This window comes from Euprymna scolopes, chromosome 9, assembly GCF_053919585.1.
Source record: "Euprymna scolopes isolate OS-2025 chromosome 9, ASM5391958v1, whole genome shotgun sequence".
NCBI classification, from domain to species: domain Eukaryota; kingdom Metazoa; phylum Mollusca; class Cephalopoda; order Sepiida; family Sepiolidae; genus Euprymna; species Euprymna scolopes.
This window is the reverse complement of record NC_136490.1, coordinates 18,324,577-18,340,956: the sequence shown is the minus strand read 5'-3', so window position 1 is coordinate 18,340,956 and position 16,380 is coordinate 18,324,577. Positions and strand designations below refer to the sequence as shown.

The window sequence follows — 16,380 nt, the reverse complement described above, 5'->3', positions numbered from 1 at the left end:
ACTGTTTACCTTCTCAACATGCGTGTATTATACATCATTAAATATTTACTTGAACATAAAATGATTCAGTACTCAAGTCAAAGAGTATATATATCTGCAAAATTGCTGAAAAATAAAATTGAATGCATTACAATATTTATTGATTCATCAAAAATTCAAGCAAGAAATTATGATAAAATAGTTGATTTTTCATTATTATAATTTCTTCTTTGAACTTTTCAAAGATCAATAAATATTGTAATTTATTCAATTTTATTTTTCATCATCAATTTTTTTATTTCTATAATTGCTCTATCTAGTATATTGAGTTTTGATTATCTCGATAAGTTTCAATTTTAAGATAAATATTATCTTTATAGTTGTACACGCACAATAGGCTCTTTTATTAAAATCCTTAAATAAATTAAACAAATTTTAACAATTTCATTATGTGCCTAATAAAACAAATTTCAATTACCTAAAACGAATTTCCACAAGTACAGCTTGTTGAAATAAAAGCAAAAAATATTTGTTTGAATGAACTATAATAACAGCATCAATATCTTGAGTGCATAATATATACCGTTGAGGGGAAAAAATTGTGTGCAGTGTTAAAATAATGATTGCTTACATAAGAATTTATTCGGAAACAACAAAAACTATTATTCAAGATGAAAACCATCATTGTCCAATGATCTGCAAACTTTAAAATATTCTTGACACACTTCTTTGATGTCATTGAATGTTGTATTGATGGAATAGACCATAGTCAGATCGAGCACTGTCTAGATGACAGATTAGATATTGCAGAACTACATTATCCAATTATTTTGACATGGTACACAAAGTTTTCCTTAACTTACACACACACACACACACACACACTCTGTGTGTGCGTGTCTGCTAATTACATATGATTATTATCTCTCCTTTTTTAACAATCAACACTCTACCAAATAAACTAATTTAAATATCTTCCTCTACAACTTCATTTATCTTGCAATTCTGAATTTTGAATTAATCAACATAACGCAAGCATTCACTTACCTTATTTAATATTCTACAACTTCATTTATCTTATTTAATATTCTGTCTCCCATATTTGTCTCTTTTCACTGTGGAACTTGAATCTTTTGATGTTATTAACTCAACACAATTATTATTTAAATTTTTTTTTTAGTTTAATTTCTCAGCTTAAATCTTTGCAGGCTAAAAATGTGCTGAATTCATCTGCATCCGGGAATACACAGGTCTTAATTTTTGTTTGATTTTTTTTTTTTGTTAAACTTGGAAAAGTTTCTCCTTTTGAAAATTGGATCCTTAATTTTTATTTACATCATTTGTTAAAACACGCCATCTTGTGGTTTTTTGTTTGGTGGTGGGTTTTATTTTTTGGCTTTTTTCCTCAATTATTTACTATTTTGTTGCTCATTTTATGATAGAATGTTTTCCATGATTGAACTATGGTAGAATCCATTTATATTGTAAAAATATATATCAGTGAAACTCTGTGCAAACTTTAGATGAACATGAAAAGAAACAAAAGATAATGATTCCCTAAATGCGCTATTCTCTCATATATTACAACATAACCATTCCTTTAACTTTAAACAAGCCATACTTGTTAAATTCATTCTAAATAAGTCCTTTTGAATCAACACTCATAAATTATGGTACAATTAAAAAAACATAATAGATTCTGAGATTTATCTGTTTTAATCATCAAAATGAAAACTTAGATCCAGGCTGATTATTTTTCTGATAAAACTGCTCTATAAAATTTAATTTACATTTATATAAAAAAAAAAAAAAATGTTTATTTCACTTGAAAGATGCATTATGCACTTTTGAATTTTAATGTCTGTTATTTTACTTTTGAATTTTTGAGGTGAAGATTGATGATTTGTATTATTTGCATATCTGTTCATCATGACGTATATCGTTTAGGGGATGTGTATGTATGTATACATGCCAGTGTTCACACATATAAAATCTAACAGTTCACAACCAGACAATTAAACATGTGAGAGACAGTTCTTTAATAGGATGATTAACATTTTCTATGGGGATACAAGCAAAGGACACATACCTTGTTGTGAGTCACAACTCTTTGACATGTAGTTCTTTTTATGTTGCCATGTTGCCAAAATTCTTCCTTCTGAAAGGAAAACACCAAGACGCTAATTATATTTTCAAGATAAAATCATTTATTTCATGTGCATTGTCTGGTAGTGACAGCTAGTGAAATCCACTGGTTGTCATTGTTGGTGCTGGTGGTTACTAGTGATTAGTGTTACTTTAGGGCGGCTACTTGCCTTTACTACTGTCACTGTCGGTGCATGACATTCAGTTATTACTATATGGAGGCTGTTACTTCAGACTACTGTTCTTGAGTGCTATTTTCACAACATTTTGGTTGATGCAACGTTTGACCTTCTCTTGGTGTATCTTGTTGAACTCTGGAATCTTTCTGTCAAACTCAAGAATGTACACAAAATTTTTTTTAAGGAATCCTTTATTTAATTCCTTGGGGTAGCATGCTCTCATTTTGTCAGCTATGACTAGGTAGAAGTTGCAAGTAATTCGCAATTGTATTTTGAGTGTTGCCCACACTGAGGATTAAATCTTCAATATCCAGAAAAGTGTAACTTACAACTGAATTTTACCAAGTACTTTATCCACTATGCCATAAATGCTTTCTTTCTTCTTTTTAAAATGACCCCCCATCCCAACAACATTTTCTTTCCATGTAATAGATGCACGATATATTTCAACTTCTATGTTTCCACACCGGCCACGTTGAGAAAGTAATTGAACAATGTTGAATATAGAAACAATTTTATTTTTTCCATTTTTCTATAATGATAATATCTATATAAATAAAACAGTAGATGTATGTGTGTTTATAATAAGAGTTGTGTTTCTGTGTTAGTTTGACTGTTAACGCTTGTGACTCCTGATTTAGAATTAAGGACTTTCCCCAACTACAAAGAAAGATTTTAATGGTCAAATTAATCTGAAAGATTAAAAAAACAAAAAAAAAATGGCCTTTTCTATTGTTATATCACAAGATAAAAAATGTTAAATATAACTAAAAAATATTAAGCAACACTGTTTTTGATATTCAAATTAATAAAAACAACACACAAATGTAAAAAAAAAAAAAAAGTGTATTGTAAACAAACGGCACTTGTATAATGCAAAAAAAAAAAAAAAAATTATTTGCTTTTAGCATTAAGATTTTAAGTTTTGTGACTATTAGTCCATTCCAAAAATTGCCCAATGTAAAAACAAAAATTTACCTGCAGGAAGCATTGTAATGCATTAATAACAAGAATTTCTACAGAATAACAACTTTATTAAACATTAGTATTTTATATTGCTGTCTTAACTCAGATGGCTGCTTTGCGTGTGATCTGTTTTTTTAAGAGTTCCTTTAAAGGGAGGTAATTTTTTTAAGTTTATCAATACAAACTCGACTATTTGTCCTGTTTGAATAAAGATAAATTAAATAAAACACTTTTTCAATCTTAAAACAAATTTGCAATTTTGTGAATAAACACTATTATAACGGGAGATAATCAATGAAAAATCCAATTTAAAAAATATATGAAGACTGTCCAGCATGTTAAGTAAAATCAAAACTTAATTTAACTGCTCAGAATTTTGCTTACAAAGTAGTGAAGGAGATTTTTAAAGCTTTAAGAAAATGAGTTTTTAACCAGTGTGATCAATTTTTTAAAATTTAATTTTGGATATGATGAATATCTTAGTTGGAGTCAAATTTCAGTCATAATGAGGGAAAATCATGCTTTTTTCCTTTGCTGGAGCTTTGCTTTTGAAAACAATTTAAAATAATTGCTTCAGTTCCTTTTTTTTTCTCCCCAACATTGTCCTGTTTTCTTGGGTTATAAAAAATAAGACAAAACCCCAACAAATTTCTTGTCTTTTTTTATTTTTAGCTGAATGCTCTCTGTCCCAGTGATTCTTTTATAAGATTTTATTAATATATGAAAGTGTTAATTACATAAAAAGAAAATAAGAATAACAAGGTTTCATTTTTAAAAATTATTCATGAGGTAAAAATTAGCTTAAAAAAAAAAAGTAAGTTATTATGATTCAGCATAATTCGATTTTTTTGGGTTTTTTTTTTTTTTTTAACACACTTGATTATATTTTGGCATTGGTTTCCTTGAGTGTTTCTAGAATCAGGTACTTACAGGAAGGGCCATGTGAAGGTTGCCAACATCCTTAAAGAAAGTCATGCTATAAATTTGTATTTGGTACGTCCAAGTCATCAGTCCACATTGTTAGCCACTTCCCAAGACCTCATTAAATGAAATTCAAGGCACTTGAAGCAGCAGTTACTGCTTGCTGCAATGAATAATTAGGGAGCATTGTCAACCGTTTTGGTCTTTAAAAATTTTTGTGGTAATCACTTCAGACAAAGCAAGAAACCACTTAATATAACGAGCTAAAAAAAAAAAAAAAAAATTTCAAGGTAAAAAAAATTAGCCAATGATAATGGTATATGGATAGATTTTGACCCAAAATACAATTCTTCCCTCTTGATCAGAAATCTCACTCATGGAATGTTAGGATAAAATAAGGAAGTGAGACTTTGGAGGGTGTTGGAAGTAAATCCAGGGTTTACTTTCTACTGTCTATTGATAACATTATGTCATGAGTATATTATTTGAGCAAAGAGAAAGTATTGTAACATAATTGGGTTATATGATGGGTAGTCTAATGGATGCCACTACAGACTAAATGTAATAAGCTCAAATCAAGTTCAAATCTTACTTGATCTATTTTTTTTTTTTTTTTTGCAAAGACAAAGTATTGTAACACAATTGGGTTATATGATTTTGTCTAATTGACACCATTGGCAAGTATAGAATCAATTATAACAAGTTAAAATCTTAGCGGATCAATTTTTGTCATTTCTTCAGGAACTTAGAAACTGTATAAGTCCACAGTTTCAAATTCAATCAAAATTTATTGCCAATAAAAGTGGAAAACTGTATAATGGCATGTCAAAAACAAGCGAGCTGTAGAGAAATGGTTATGTATGCAGATTATTGTCTATTGAGATGAAACGGTTGACAGTACAGTTGGTACATATGGTTGCAGAGGTTTGGGTATTGGACTGGAGTAAAGAGTTATGAAAAGGTAGATAGACCATGGAGTGGTAAGTTAGGATTAGGTTGCTTCACAGTCCTTATTATTCAGTTGTAATGAAGCCACTGACACATATGTAGCAAGAGCAGTCATATATGCAAATGATCAAGCTATGGCTTTAGGTGATGTCACAGTGGAGGAAGAGGAAGGAAAGAAAAACCAAGAGAAAAAAAAATTAGCAACAGTGATTTGGAAGCACGTTTCAATGCAAGAGATTTTTAACCATGTGGCGATATGATAGGACTTTTAAACACATGTCAGTGCAACAGGAACTTTTAAACAAGATATGAGATTTGTTAGTTCTCCGGACTTTTAATAAAATTGTTAAATGACCGTGTGCCATAGGGTGAGCTTCATTGGGAAAATTTGGTTTCTAACATTATTTTAATATGCTCATGCCCAATATTACTTCATTTGCAATCCTTGTAAAAACATAATTATCAACCAATGTCAAAATTAAGAAATAACAAGTGAAGCATGCATGGTCCCCCATGAGTGCACAGTGAACGAGGCATAAAAAAAATGACTACGATCAGCATCCCCCCCCCCACTCCACCCGGCTATTTGGTCTCAAAAGTCTCCAGGGGATGTCAAATCCTGGTGAAAATGAACAAACGGTGCAGTTTTAGGCCTTAGAATGTGTAAATTTGAGTTCTGCACCATGCAAAAAAAGAAATGATTAAGTCCATCATTTGCCCCCCCCCCATTTAGCCCCCAAAATCTCCTAGGCCTTAATATATTTAAATTTGAGTTCAGCACCATGCAAAACTGCTAAATGGACATACACAAAAAATTTTGGACAAATATTGTAAAATAGTCCCAAAAATGGAGTGTTTTTGTTAAAGGCCCCCAGGGGCACACCCAATAGTTATTGCGAAGTATAGACATACAAAATTATATAGAAATCAGTTAGTTACAACTTTTCAGAAAGTTTTATAAAAATCCAAAGCATCAATTTTTTTTTTTAATAAGCAAAAAATGTCAAGTTTAGTTATTTTAACTCGAAAATCACACCTAGGGGTGGCAACCAGAGTTTTTTTGGAAAATCCGTTTTGTTAGATTTTTACTCATATCATGTTTAATGTTTGTGCAAAATTTTTTTAAATTGCAAGGCGTAGTTATTGAGGAAAGTGTGGACAGACGAACGGACAAGGGTGAATTTACAGGTCCACCCTCCTTTTGTTGGGGGGCCAATAATAATGTGTGTGTGTGTAAAAGTGTTGGAATGATTAATCGGAATAACTTGACTCCTAATTTGAAAAATTATCTTTATTTTTTAATGTTTAAGATTCTTTTGTTTTTTTTGTTTAAAACAAAATTTTCTATTATTGATAAATATTTATCGATTTTAAACTATCATTAGAATTAAAATCTATAGATCACTCCGTACATTTGCGAAAATGTGTGGACAAATTATATGGGGTTTTAAGGTAATCCAAAAATAAAGAAAAATAATTTTATAGTTTAATATTTAGAGATTTAAAAAGAATCAGTAATTGTATCGGAATCAAGGAAAAATATTGTAATCATCTCATCACTGATATTACTGCTGCTGATGATGATGATGATAAATATTCACCCAACGTTGCTGTAAAAATTAAAATGAAAATGGTTTATAAGGCTTATAAAATGGTTTTTGTACACGGAGAGCATTTGGTTAATTTTAAAATAAAATCCTTCATTCTTCGTTCTTTCTAAATGTTGGTATATAGCAATTTAGGATTTACAGAAATCTAAAAGAAACAGATAGGTAAAAACGCAATTTACTTGACAGGACAATGTGAAAATCCAGATTTTGCTTGTTTCAATTTTTTTCCAAAGTTATTTTAAACACCTTGTCCGCTTTCAACACACATTTATTTTGATAACCACATTTTTGTTTGATGATTATTTTTTTTTTTTTAATTATCGCTCATTTGATCAGAGGCAAAACTTAGTTTGCAAATAAATAATAAATTTCTTTTTTTTTCTTTTTTTTTCAGTATTTTATTTCATTAAATGCTTTTTTTTTTATTATATCATACTGAGTATCATAATATTCTTTCAACTCGGTTTTATAGATTCTTCAAGGAATGAGTTGGCATTAGGGAATTAATTCCTTAATTTTACAAAAGTTATTTCCTTTTAGTTAGTACATAATACATAGTACATGGTTGGATAATCCTACCTCACTCTACATTGAGTATCTTGAAATTCTTACTTTGTTTTTATTGAAAACGAATATCATTGACTTGGCTTAAAGTTAATTATCATTAGCAGGGCTACCTACAGCCAAATTGTAACATATTTCTATTAAAACTCTTATCTCTTTATCCATCTTTCTTTCATCTTCCAGAAGTTTTCTCCTCCTCATCCCCTATTTTTTTCTGCCCAGCCCATTCCTCAATCTGGAAATATACAAAGAACTTGTTTTTATAGATTACTTGAGGAATGAGTTGGTATAAGGGAATTAACTATTCTATAAAAAAAAATCAGTTATTTCCGTTTAGTTAGTACATAATGTGATTGGAAAATCTTCCCCCACTCACTTTCTAACGAATGCTGCACCAGTTTAGAGTCAAAGAATGAATATTTTTTTCTAAATCTTAGATATTATTCATCTAGGGCAATGCTGATCAAGAAAATATCAACTTTGTGAGTGTTTGTTTTGAAGTTTTTTTTTTTACTTGGACATACAAACATTCACACAAACAACTGCCCTTTATATTTTAGATTAAAATTTAATATTTTTTGTTACCTAGTTCCTATGTAGTAAACCTCTCTTCATAGACAAAATAGGCATAAGGCAGATACTATACTTAGTTATTTAAAAAATTATAAAATACATTTCATCAAGTTAGGCACAAGGCCATCGAAAATATAGAGTGGGATCAGTGGTCAAACTTTGTCTATCTTAGTCTTAGCTAAACTCATTAGCAGTCACCACAATGACACAATTACTCTAAGAGCTGTTTTATTATCACCGATTTTTGAAATTTTATAAATATATATATATATATATATATATATATATAATCATTAGTTATTCCAAAACCAAAGAATGTATTTAATTAACCTTTATAAGTTTTTATTCATTTGTTTTTTTTATGAAGTATGTCTTAGACATGTTTTGTTGAATAGCGGAAGACCACTAAATAACTCCTCAGAGACAAATGTATGTTCTTCAAAAAACTGCTGGAAAATTGTTTTTTTTTTTTTTAATATAAAATGAAAAAAGTATTTGAAGAAAAAAACGTAAAAGGAAATGGTGAGTTTGCAAAAAACATCAGTTAAAAAAAGAAACACTTTTTATTGTAGTGTTTATATCCCCCCTCCTGCAAGATATAATAATAATTCAAAACACATGCATAGAAATCGTTGTATATCGCCATATTGGGTTTGAAAAAAAAAATGATATATATAATTAGCCTAATAATGTCTTACATGGATGAAATGCAGATTAACTGTTATAAATATATTTTCATAACATACTATAGAGCTCTACTTGTTGTTGAAGTAATTACTGAAACTTGATACATAATGTGTCTTTTTATAATATATGTGAATATATGAAATAATATTAATAATGTATATATATATATATATCAATTGGAATAAAATCGGAGTGGGACAACAAAGAATAGACAGTAAGATACTACAATTTGATCTTAATTCAAAGGCCAGGGAATTGTCGTTTTTCATTATCTAGTCTTTCTGTGAATGCAGCTGTAATGTGAAAGAATGTTTGCCAAATAAATTGATAATTTTATTAGGTTTTATTTTATTTATCGAATTGAAAAGCAAATTGTCTGAATTGTGGTCTCAAGCTGCTAATCAACGACATGTTCTTGATTTGCTGAATAACCCCCCCCCCCCGATTGTCTTGACAAATAACATCATACCTGGGGGCTCATCTTTCAAACTCCTCAGCTGAACATTCACAGGCAACATGAATTAGAAAAAATACATTGAGGACACTGTCAAGGCTGTTGCAAAGAAGGTGGGCTCTGGCTACTCTTCATGAAAATTACTAATACCAAAGAGTATCCTATATTTTTATGAAGCCATAATTCACTCGTACATGGAGGATTATTGCCACATCTGGTCTGGTGCATCTACCACTTGTTTCTCACTCTTAGACAGGATCCAACAAAAGAGTCTCAAATCTAATAGGTCCCTCGCTATTGGCCAAGCCCCAACCTCTGTCCCATCACTGTAATGTTGCATCCCGATGCCTGTTTAACAAGTATTTTAATGGAATTTGCTCTGATGAACTCGGAGCACTTGTATCCCCTCGGTGTACATACTCCGACAAGCAGCAAAATTCTACTCCTTCACTATTGAAGATGCTAGAGTGCCTTCTATTCTAATAGTTTCTTCCTTCAGACTGTTTAACTTTGGGATTCTCTCCCAGTTTCCTGCTTCCCTGATTGTACTTACATGCAGTTGAAATGAACATCTTACTACTCACTTTCCCACAATCCCCTTTTGGATATAATTTCATATAATAACCCCTTACATTCTAAGAGGACATCATCAGGATGGAGTTAAAAAAATGCTGAGCAAACAGATTACAGACCACAATCTGACTATTTAGGTTTTCCTTTTCATTCTCATAACGTCAACCACCGTTTGTATTTTTATTTTCATATACATTATGAATGTTTTAATTTCAAATTAATTCTGATTATATTTCTAATTTACATCATTTTTGAAGGTAGATCATCTTAGGAGACATTTTACTAATATAAATCTGATTTTGAATATGAATATCCACATCGTCTTTGTGTTATAATCATTAGTTCCCTCTCTTGATTTAGAACTCTTTATAGATAACTAGTTACAGTTATCTATTATTGTAAGCAGAATAAAGCTTCATCAGTCATGATGCTCTTGCGTTTTATTCTACTGTTTTGTACTTAATGTTTTATTAGTATTATGTTATTCCTAATTTTAATGGCTCTTTATTCGGACATTTATTTTAGGGTGCGCTTGCTGTTCAGAAGTCAAACAGTAGCATTACATTGCCAATCCATGAAGGAAGATTTGCGATGATGGTGTCTGCCCTGCAAGAATTGGTTCCATTCCTCTTCGTCTCTGTTGTGACAAGCGGACCTTATCGTGATAAAGTGCAAAATAACAATGGTGCAGATATCCCAGAAATAGATGGTAAGTTTGATCTGTTTTGAATTTGGGGCATTTTTTTTTTCATCACATAACAAATTTAGAAGCTTCTAAATTTGTTGTATATAGATGTATGCAATATGAATATAATATGCAAGCATTCCCCGAGAAGTTACGCATGGAGACAGTGAAATATTGGAGATTCTTGCAGTGGTTTCGAAGAAATGTTGTGACACTGTCACAATGTTACCAGTAAAGGGATTCATTTCATTAAAGAAGGAAATAGTTAAAAGTCTTGATGTAAAAATAGACAGAGGTTGTTTGATGGCTACATTGAGTGGCATGTTGCATTCAATTTAGAACACTGCCTCATATTCCCAACTTGAATAACGTTAATGGATCAGTGTCTGGCTATTATCATTAGGTACGTTAATTCGAAAAACTGTTTTCATCATTGAATTAATGTCTCCATTTAAGAAAAATCTTGACTAGGCACACCAGTGCAAGTTGGAAAGATATGAAGATCTATGAGAACAACATGTCAAAAATGTCTGAAAACCATTATATTTCTTATTGAAGTCAGTTTATTGTGAACTAAACCTTTGCATTTTTTAATAATCTTTTTTTTTTATCAGACAAGGAAAAATACATAAACAAAATACAAGACAAGGTTTTATCTGCATCAGCATGGATATGGAAATCTTGCAGAATGGCGAGAATTCAACAAAGTTTTGTCGTATCATGAAATAATGCTGGAACACTCTGGTTTAGTAGTAATGATAGGTGACCATTTGGGAAGGCTAGGCACTGTATGTACCATGCTGAGTCGTAGAAATTTCCAGGTTGGTATCTGGGGGCGCATAAATTCACTAAGAGAGATGCATCCCCCATGCATTTAGGAGAAGGTAACTCTGATGTAAAAACCTAGTGTCTACTGTATACTCTGTACTTTGGTAGTCATCTGCACCGGCAAAAGGTTAGCAGTAATACCAAAAAGTGTGGTTGAGTCTACACAATGCCTTCACCACTATAAACAAATCATCTTTGTGGATTTCCAAGCAACTTAGTTATTCTGGTGAAATCGATGGGAGAGTCCATCATACACTATATATATATATATATATATATATATATATATATATAGTGTATCACGAAAGTGAGTATACCCTCACATATCTGCAGATATTTAGGTATATCTCTTTATGGGACAACAATGACAAAATGACACTTTGACACAATGAAAAGTAGTCTGTGTGCAGCTTATATAACAGAGTTATTTTATTTTTCCCTCCAAATAACTCAAAATATAATCATTATTGTCTCAAAATGCAAAAGTACCAACCTAATTCAAACTTGTGTCACAAGAAGACCTTTTTAATAGCCAGATTATATTGACTTTGGCTATGAACCTTGGCACAAGAAATTTCCCAACAAAAATGTGAAAATAGGAACCCACGGTTTTTAAGAGTAATTCTGACGATGGACATAGGCGGTGATAAATCGTTGACTGTGTTTGTTAAAATCTTTTTTCTTTCAGAAATAGTTGGCATTTGTGTGAATTTACAATCACTTTTTTCTTTCAGTTTCAAGATTTCCCAAACCAAGCTCTGATCTTACTGATCTACGAGTTATTGTTGGCAATGTAAGAACTCTATCAGCCTGGGTCCAACAATACGAGGAACATATCTCTCAAGAATGGTTTGAACCCTGGGAACAATTCAATTGGGTTATTAAAAACCTGTAAGTTCTCATCACAATTTTTGTTTTAATAAATAAATAGAAAAAGTATTTTGATGTATGCCATGCAAAGAAGAATGCTATAACTATGATTTCAATATTTTTTCTGATTTCGATAAAATTATAGATTCTGATTTTAAAGTTGCCTAATCAGGTAGAATAGGCGAGAGGTTGGGTAGTGGAGCGTCCTCATCTACTTTTAAATATACATATAATGTTCAAAAACTTATTGTAATCATATAAATGTATTTTATTTTATTTCAAACAAATGAAAATAAACTAATTTGGTACTTGTACAGTTTAATCAAGACATTAAAAAATGAAAATATCGAAAAAAGGTTATATTATACTTATTTGTTATGGAACGAAGTTCTCTGAAAAAAAATTTCATTTAATTTCATCAAGTATTTTTTTTTTTTTTTTTTTTTTTTACAGCGAAAAAACAATTTGTTATGATATCGAGCAAAAGGTTCGATTTTTAGGAAGGAAAACTAGTAATAAAGATGGGGAGGGAGTGTCGCTGCTTTAAATTGATTTATCTCCCCGTGGCATGTTAAAAACATTCAAAGATGTCTACCTTCAATGCGCTGCATAAAAACATGTTTTTCCGCTGTAAAAAAAAACTACTCGATCAAATTAAGTGAATTTTTTTTTTCAGGGATCTTCAGTCCGAAATGGATATGTACAATATAACCTTTTTTTGATATTTCCATTTTTTAATGTCTTGCTTAAACTATACAAGTGCCACTAATTTTAAAAACTCTTTTTGTTATTAAAGATTAGATTCAGTATCAGTTTTATAATTAAGAAAAAAATGCAAAAGTAAACATTTATCAAATATTAATCAAACATATACAGATTCATATTTTTTAAATTTATCAAACTATTTTAAAAACAAAATGAGATTGTTAGAGAGACATGTTAAATGTTTCCCAAAATTCCTCCTCAGTGTTATCTCCTCAAAACCCTTTCTATTGTTGTTTTCTAACCTCTGTTCACCCATACATGAAGTATTGTTGTCACATCTGGGCTGGTGCATCTACCACTAGTCTCTTGCTTTTAGACAAAGTCTCAAAAAAAAAAAAAATCTCCAATCTAATAGGTCCAACACTATTGGCCAAGCTCCAATCTCTGTCCCATTGCCGCAATATTGCGTCCCTCTGCCTGTTATACAAGTATTTTAATGGAATGTGCTCTGACAAACTTATAGCCCTTGTGCTCCCTTGACCTACATACTTCTGACTAAATGACAAGCAGCAAAATCCCACCCCTTTACTGTTATGATCCCTAAGTGCTGGAAAAGCAAATATTCTCATAGTTTCTTTCCTCAGCCTGCTAGTCTTTGGAATTTCATCCCTGTTTCCTGTTTCCCTGACTGTACTGACATGCAGAAGTTTGAATGTAGTATGAACAAACATCTTGCTGCTCAACTCTCCACAGTCCCAAGGCATGATCTTAAATAGTAGTCCCTTACATCTTGTTTGAGGTAAAAAAAAAAAAAAAGTTAAAGAAAACAACAATATTTACATTTCAACACAAACTTCTACTGTGTCTTTTCATAATCTTTTCATAATCTTTAATCAATCCTACTCAATTTTGGTAAAAATTCTATACTTATATTACAGCTGCAACAACCGCCAACAACTTGCCTCATTTTCTATCTTTGCCTAAAACTAAACAAAAATTCCATGTTTTGGTAGGGAAAATCATAACTTACTTGGCTTGCATGTGTGTGTAGGTCTGTGCTTCAAAGGGGCTGTCGTATAACAAAAAAAAAAAGACACCCAATTGGTTTTATGGTTGACAGTCATGTGAATAAAAACTGATGGGAAGCGAACAGGGGGACAAGTTGGAAGAAAGTGTGCTACCTACGTAGTCGTGTGCAAGTCAACTTGAAAGAATGTTGAGTTGTAAAGTTAGAAATTTTGATAGGAGTGTGTCGAATTTACCCAAGAAATTGTTTGTTTAACCATAGTTTCTTTCCTAGAAACACAATACCGAGTGTCTGCTTCTATGCTGACTATAACATGGTCATCTTAAAATCTAATTTAAATAAATTCCTATTGAGTTGTCCATTTAGAACCCTAACCAAGTTCCGCCATAACTGATCTTGGTGTCTCACCATTTACCTAACTTAACCTTTATCCTCGAGTAGCCTCTAGGCCTTGAAAAGTATGGCCTCCCAAGAAAAAAAAAAAATCTTGATTCTTTCATGTATTTTATCTTTTAGTGATGTATCCTATTAACTGAAGAAGGATTAATTAATCTTCAATATTCATGCGGTTTGGCGCCAGTTTTTCAAATTCATAGCATTTTGATGCATCCTTTAAATCTGTCCATTTATTATGTTTTGGATTTCTTTCTAATCTTCTTGGATAGTCCAAAAAAGAGGTTTCAATCTAATAGGTCCCACTTTGTCAATTAATCTCCAACTCCTGTCCCATCACTTCAATGTTGCATGTCTGAGCCTGTTTCATAAATATTTTAATGGAATGTGCTCTTATGAACTTATTGCACTTGTGCGCCCTTGACGTACATATCCCCAACAAATCCGCTTAGCAACAAAATCTCACCCCTTCACTGTTGAGGTCCTTAGATACCAGAAAGTTTCTTCCCTTGAACAGCTAGACTTTGGAATTCTCTTCCTGCTTCCCTGACTGTACTGATATGCAGAAATTTAAATGTAATGTAAACTAACATCTTGTTAATCTTTCCGAGGCATGGTCCCAAATAGTAGCCCATTTCATCCAAGTAGTGATATGCCTTGTTAAGGGTAAACGTGAGTAAAAAACAAACAAACAAAAAACATTGTCAGTATCTTTATAGGTTCACTGGATGCTGTCATGAGAAATGGGCCTATGATCTTACACCTCCCCCTATCCTTTTGTGTTTTACTTAATTCTTGTTATATTTTTTTTGTTTTTTGTGAACAGTATTTTTAATTTTATCATTTTTTAAAATTCATTTTTATTTTTCATGGCAAAATTAATTTTTAGAGTACATAATATTTATAAATACAGGACTGACTTTTGAAGTCCAACCATTTTTTAATAACAAACTTTTTCAGCTGTTATCTGTTTAACGAAATGTAAACAAATTAATACAGCAGATAAACATTATCATAGTTTGAACCTATTAGGTATTATTCCAGCATATAGAAAGAATCATTGAATATAATTTTATTTTTTAATTACAGAATACCACGACTTCAAGAAATTATAACTGGTGTTGGATTGACCGTGCCAGCCATAACAAGTATATTGTCCAAATATTTCTTCAGAATATGCAGGACTTTTGGTAGAACCTTTGTGGATAAAATGGTAAGTTTTTGTTGATTAAAAAAAACCAAAAAAAAAAACCTACAACTTTTATTTTATTTGGGCTGTTCTCTTTTTGAGTTATTCTCATAGCAAGACCTGTGGTGTAATGAATAAAGTAGTAGGTAAAAAGATGGTTGGATCACTCTACCGCTCCAGAAGGTATTCCATTACTATGCAATCCTCTATCTGTGGTGTAATGAATAAAGTAGTAGGTAAAATTCAGTTCTAGATGTTGATGATTGAATAAAAAAAACCTACAACTTTTATTTTATTTAGTTTATTCAGACTACTGTTCTCATATTCAGTTATTCTCATAGCAAGACTTGTGGTGTAATGAATATGTAATGAAAATATCTGTGCCTAAATCAAAACGTGGATTCCATGAACAAAGCTTCTTTCTTAGAACTGCACGCCTGTGGAACTCTGTTTCGTCTGCCTGCTTCCCACCTGACTACAACTTGGATGTGTTCAAGTCCAATGTTAACAAATTCCTAATGAACCGCCCCCTTAAGTAAACACATCATCAAATCTCCACACTAACGTACTGTACTTGCAATAACCCTTATCCCTTAGTGGCTTCCGGGCCTTGATAAGTGGTGACCACCGTGTAAAAAAAAAAAAAAATAGGTAAGATTCAGTTCCAAAGATTACAAGTTCAATCCAGTTTGAATTCAGTTCAAAGTGACACTCTTCTTGAGGTTAAAAGTTCACAGTTCAGTGCGGGTGATACTAAAATACAATTGCGAATTACTTGAGACTTCTAACCAATCATGGTGATTAAATAAAGGGGTTTGCTCTAAATTCTGTGCAGAAAGATTCCTGAGTTTGACAAAATATACCTGAAGAAGGTTGGAGATTACATCGGCCCAAACGTTGTCAGAATAATAGTTCAGATGAGAACAGTAGTCTGAATAATACAAATTATCAATCCTCATCTCAGAAATTCAGAAATACAGTTTTTTTTAAATTTATTTTGCTAATTGAAGCAAATATTCATAAAATTTGCCAATAACTTCATGTGCATACATTCCCATGTCGTTTCAGTAACAATACACCTTAT

The 16,380-nt window shown here is 31.4% G+C and overlaps 1 protein-coding gene across 7 annotated transcripts in view; it reads left to right on the top strand.

The window, feature by feature from the left end:
* LOC145284444 (RAB11-binding protein RELCH homolog) overlaps nt 1-16,380 on the top strand; it is a 2,006,047-nt gene that overhangs the window by 132,414 nt on the left and 1,857,253 nt on the right. For 4 of the 7 annotated variants that reach the window (XM_080133263.1, XM_080133262.1, XM_080133261.1 and 1 more), the window contains 3 exons: nt 10,125-10,308; nt 11,847-12,003; nt 15,197-15,320. In XM_080133263.1, coding sequence (XP_079989389.1) covers nt 10,125-10,308; nt 11,847-12,003; nt 15,197-15,320 — 465 coding nt within the window. Of the gene's footprint in view, nt 1-1,187; nt 1,230-10,124; nt 10,309-11,846; nt 12,004-15,196; nt 15,321-16,380 lie in introns of all 7 variants that reach the window. The other 3 variants (XM_080133259.1, XM_080133258.1, XM_080133264.1) reach the window with 1 other exon arrangement.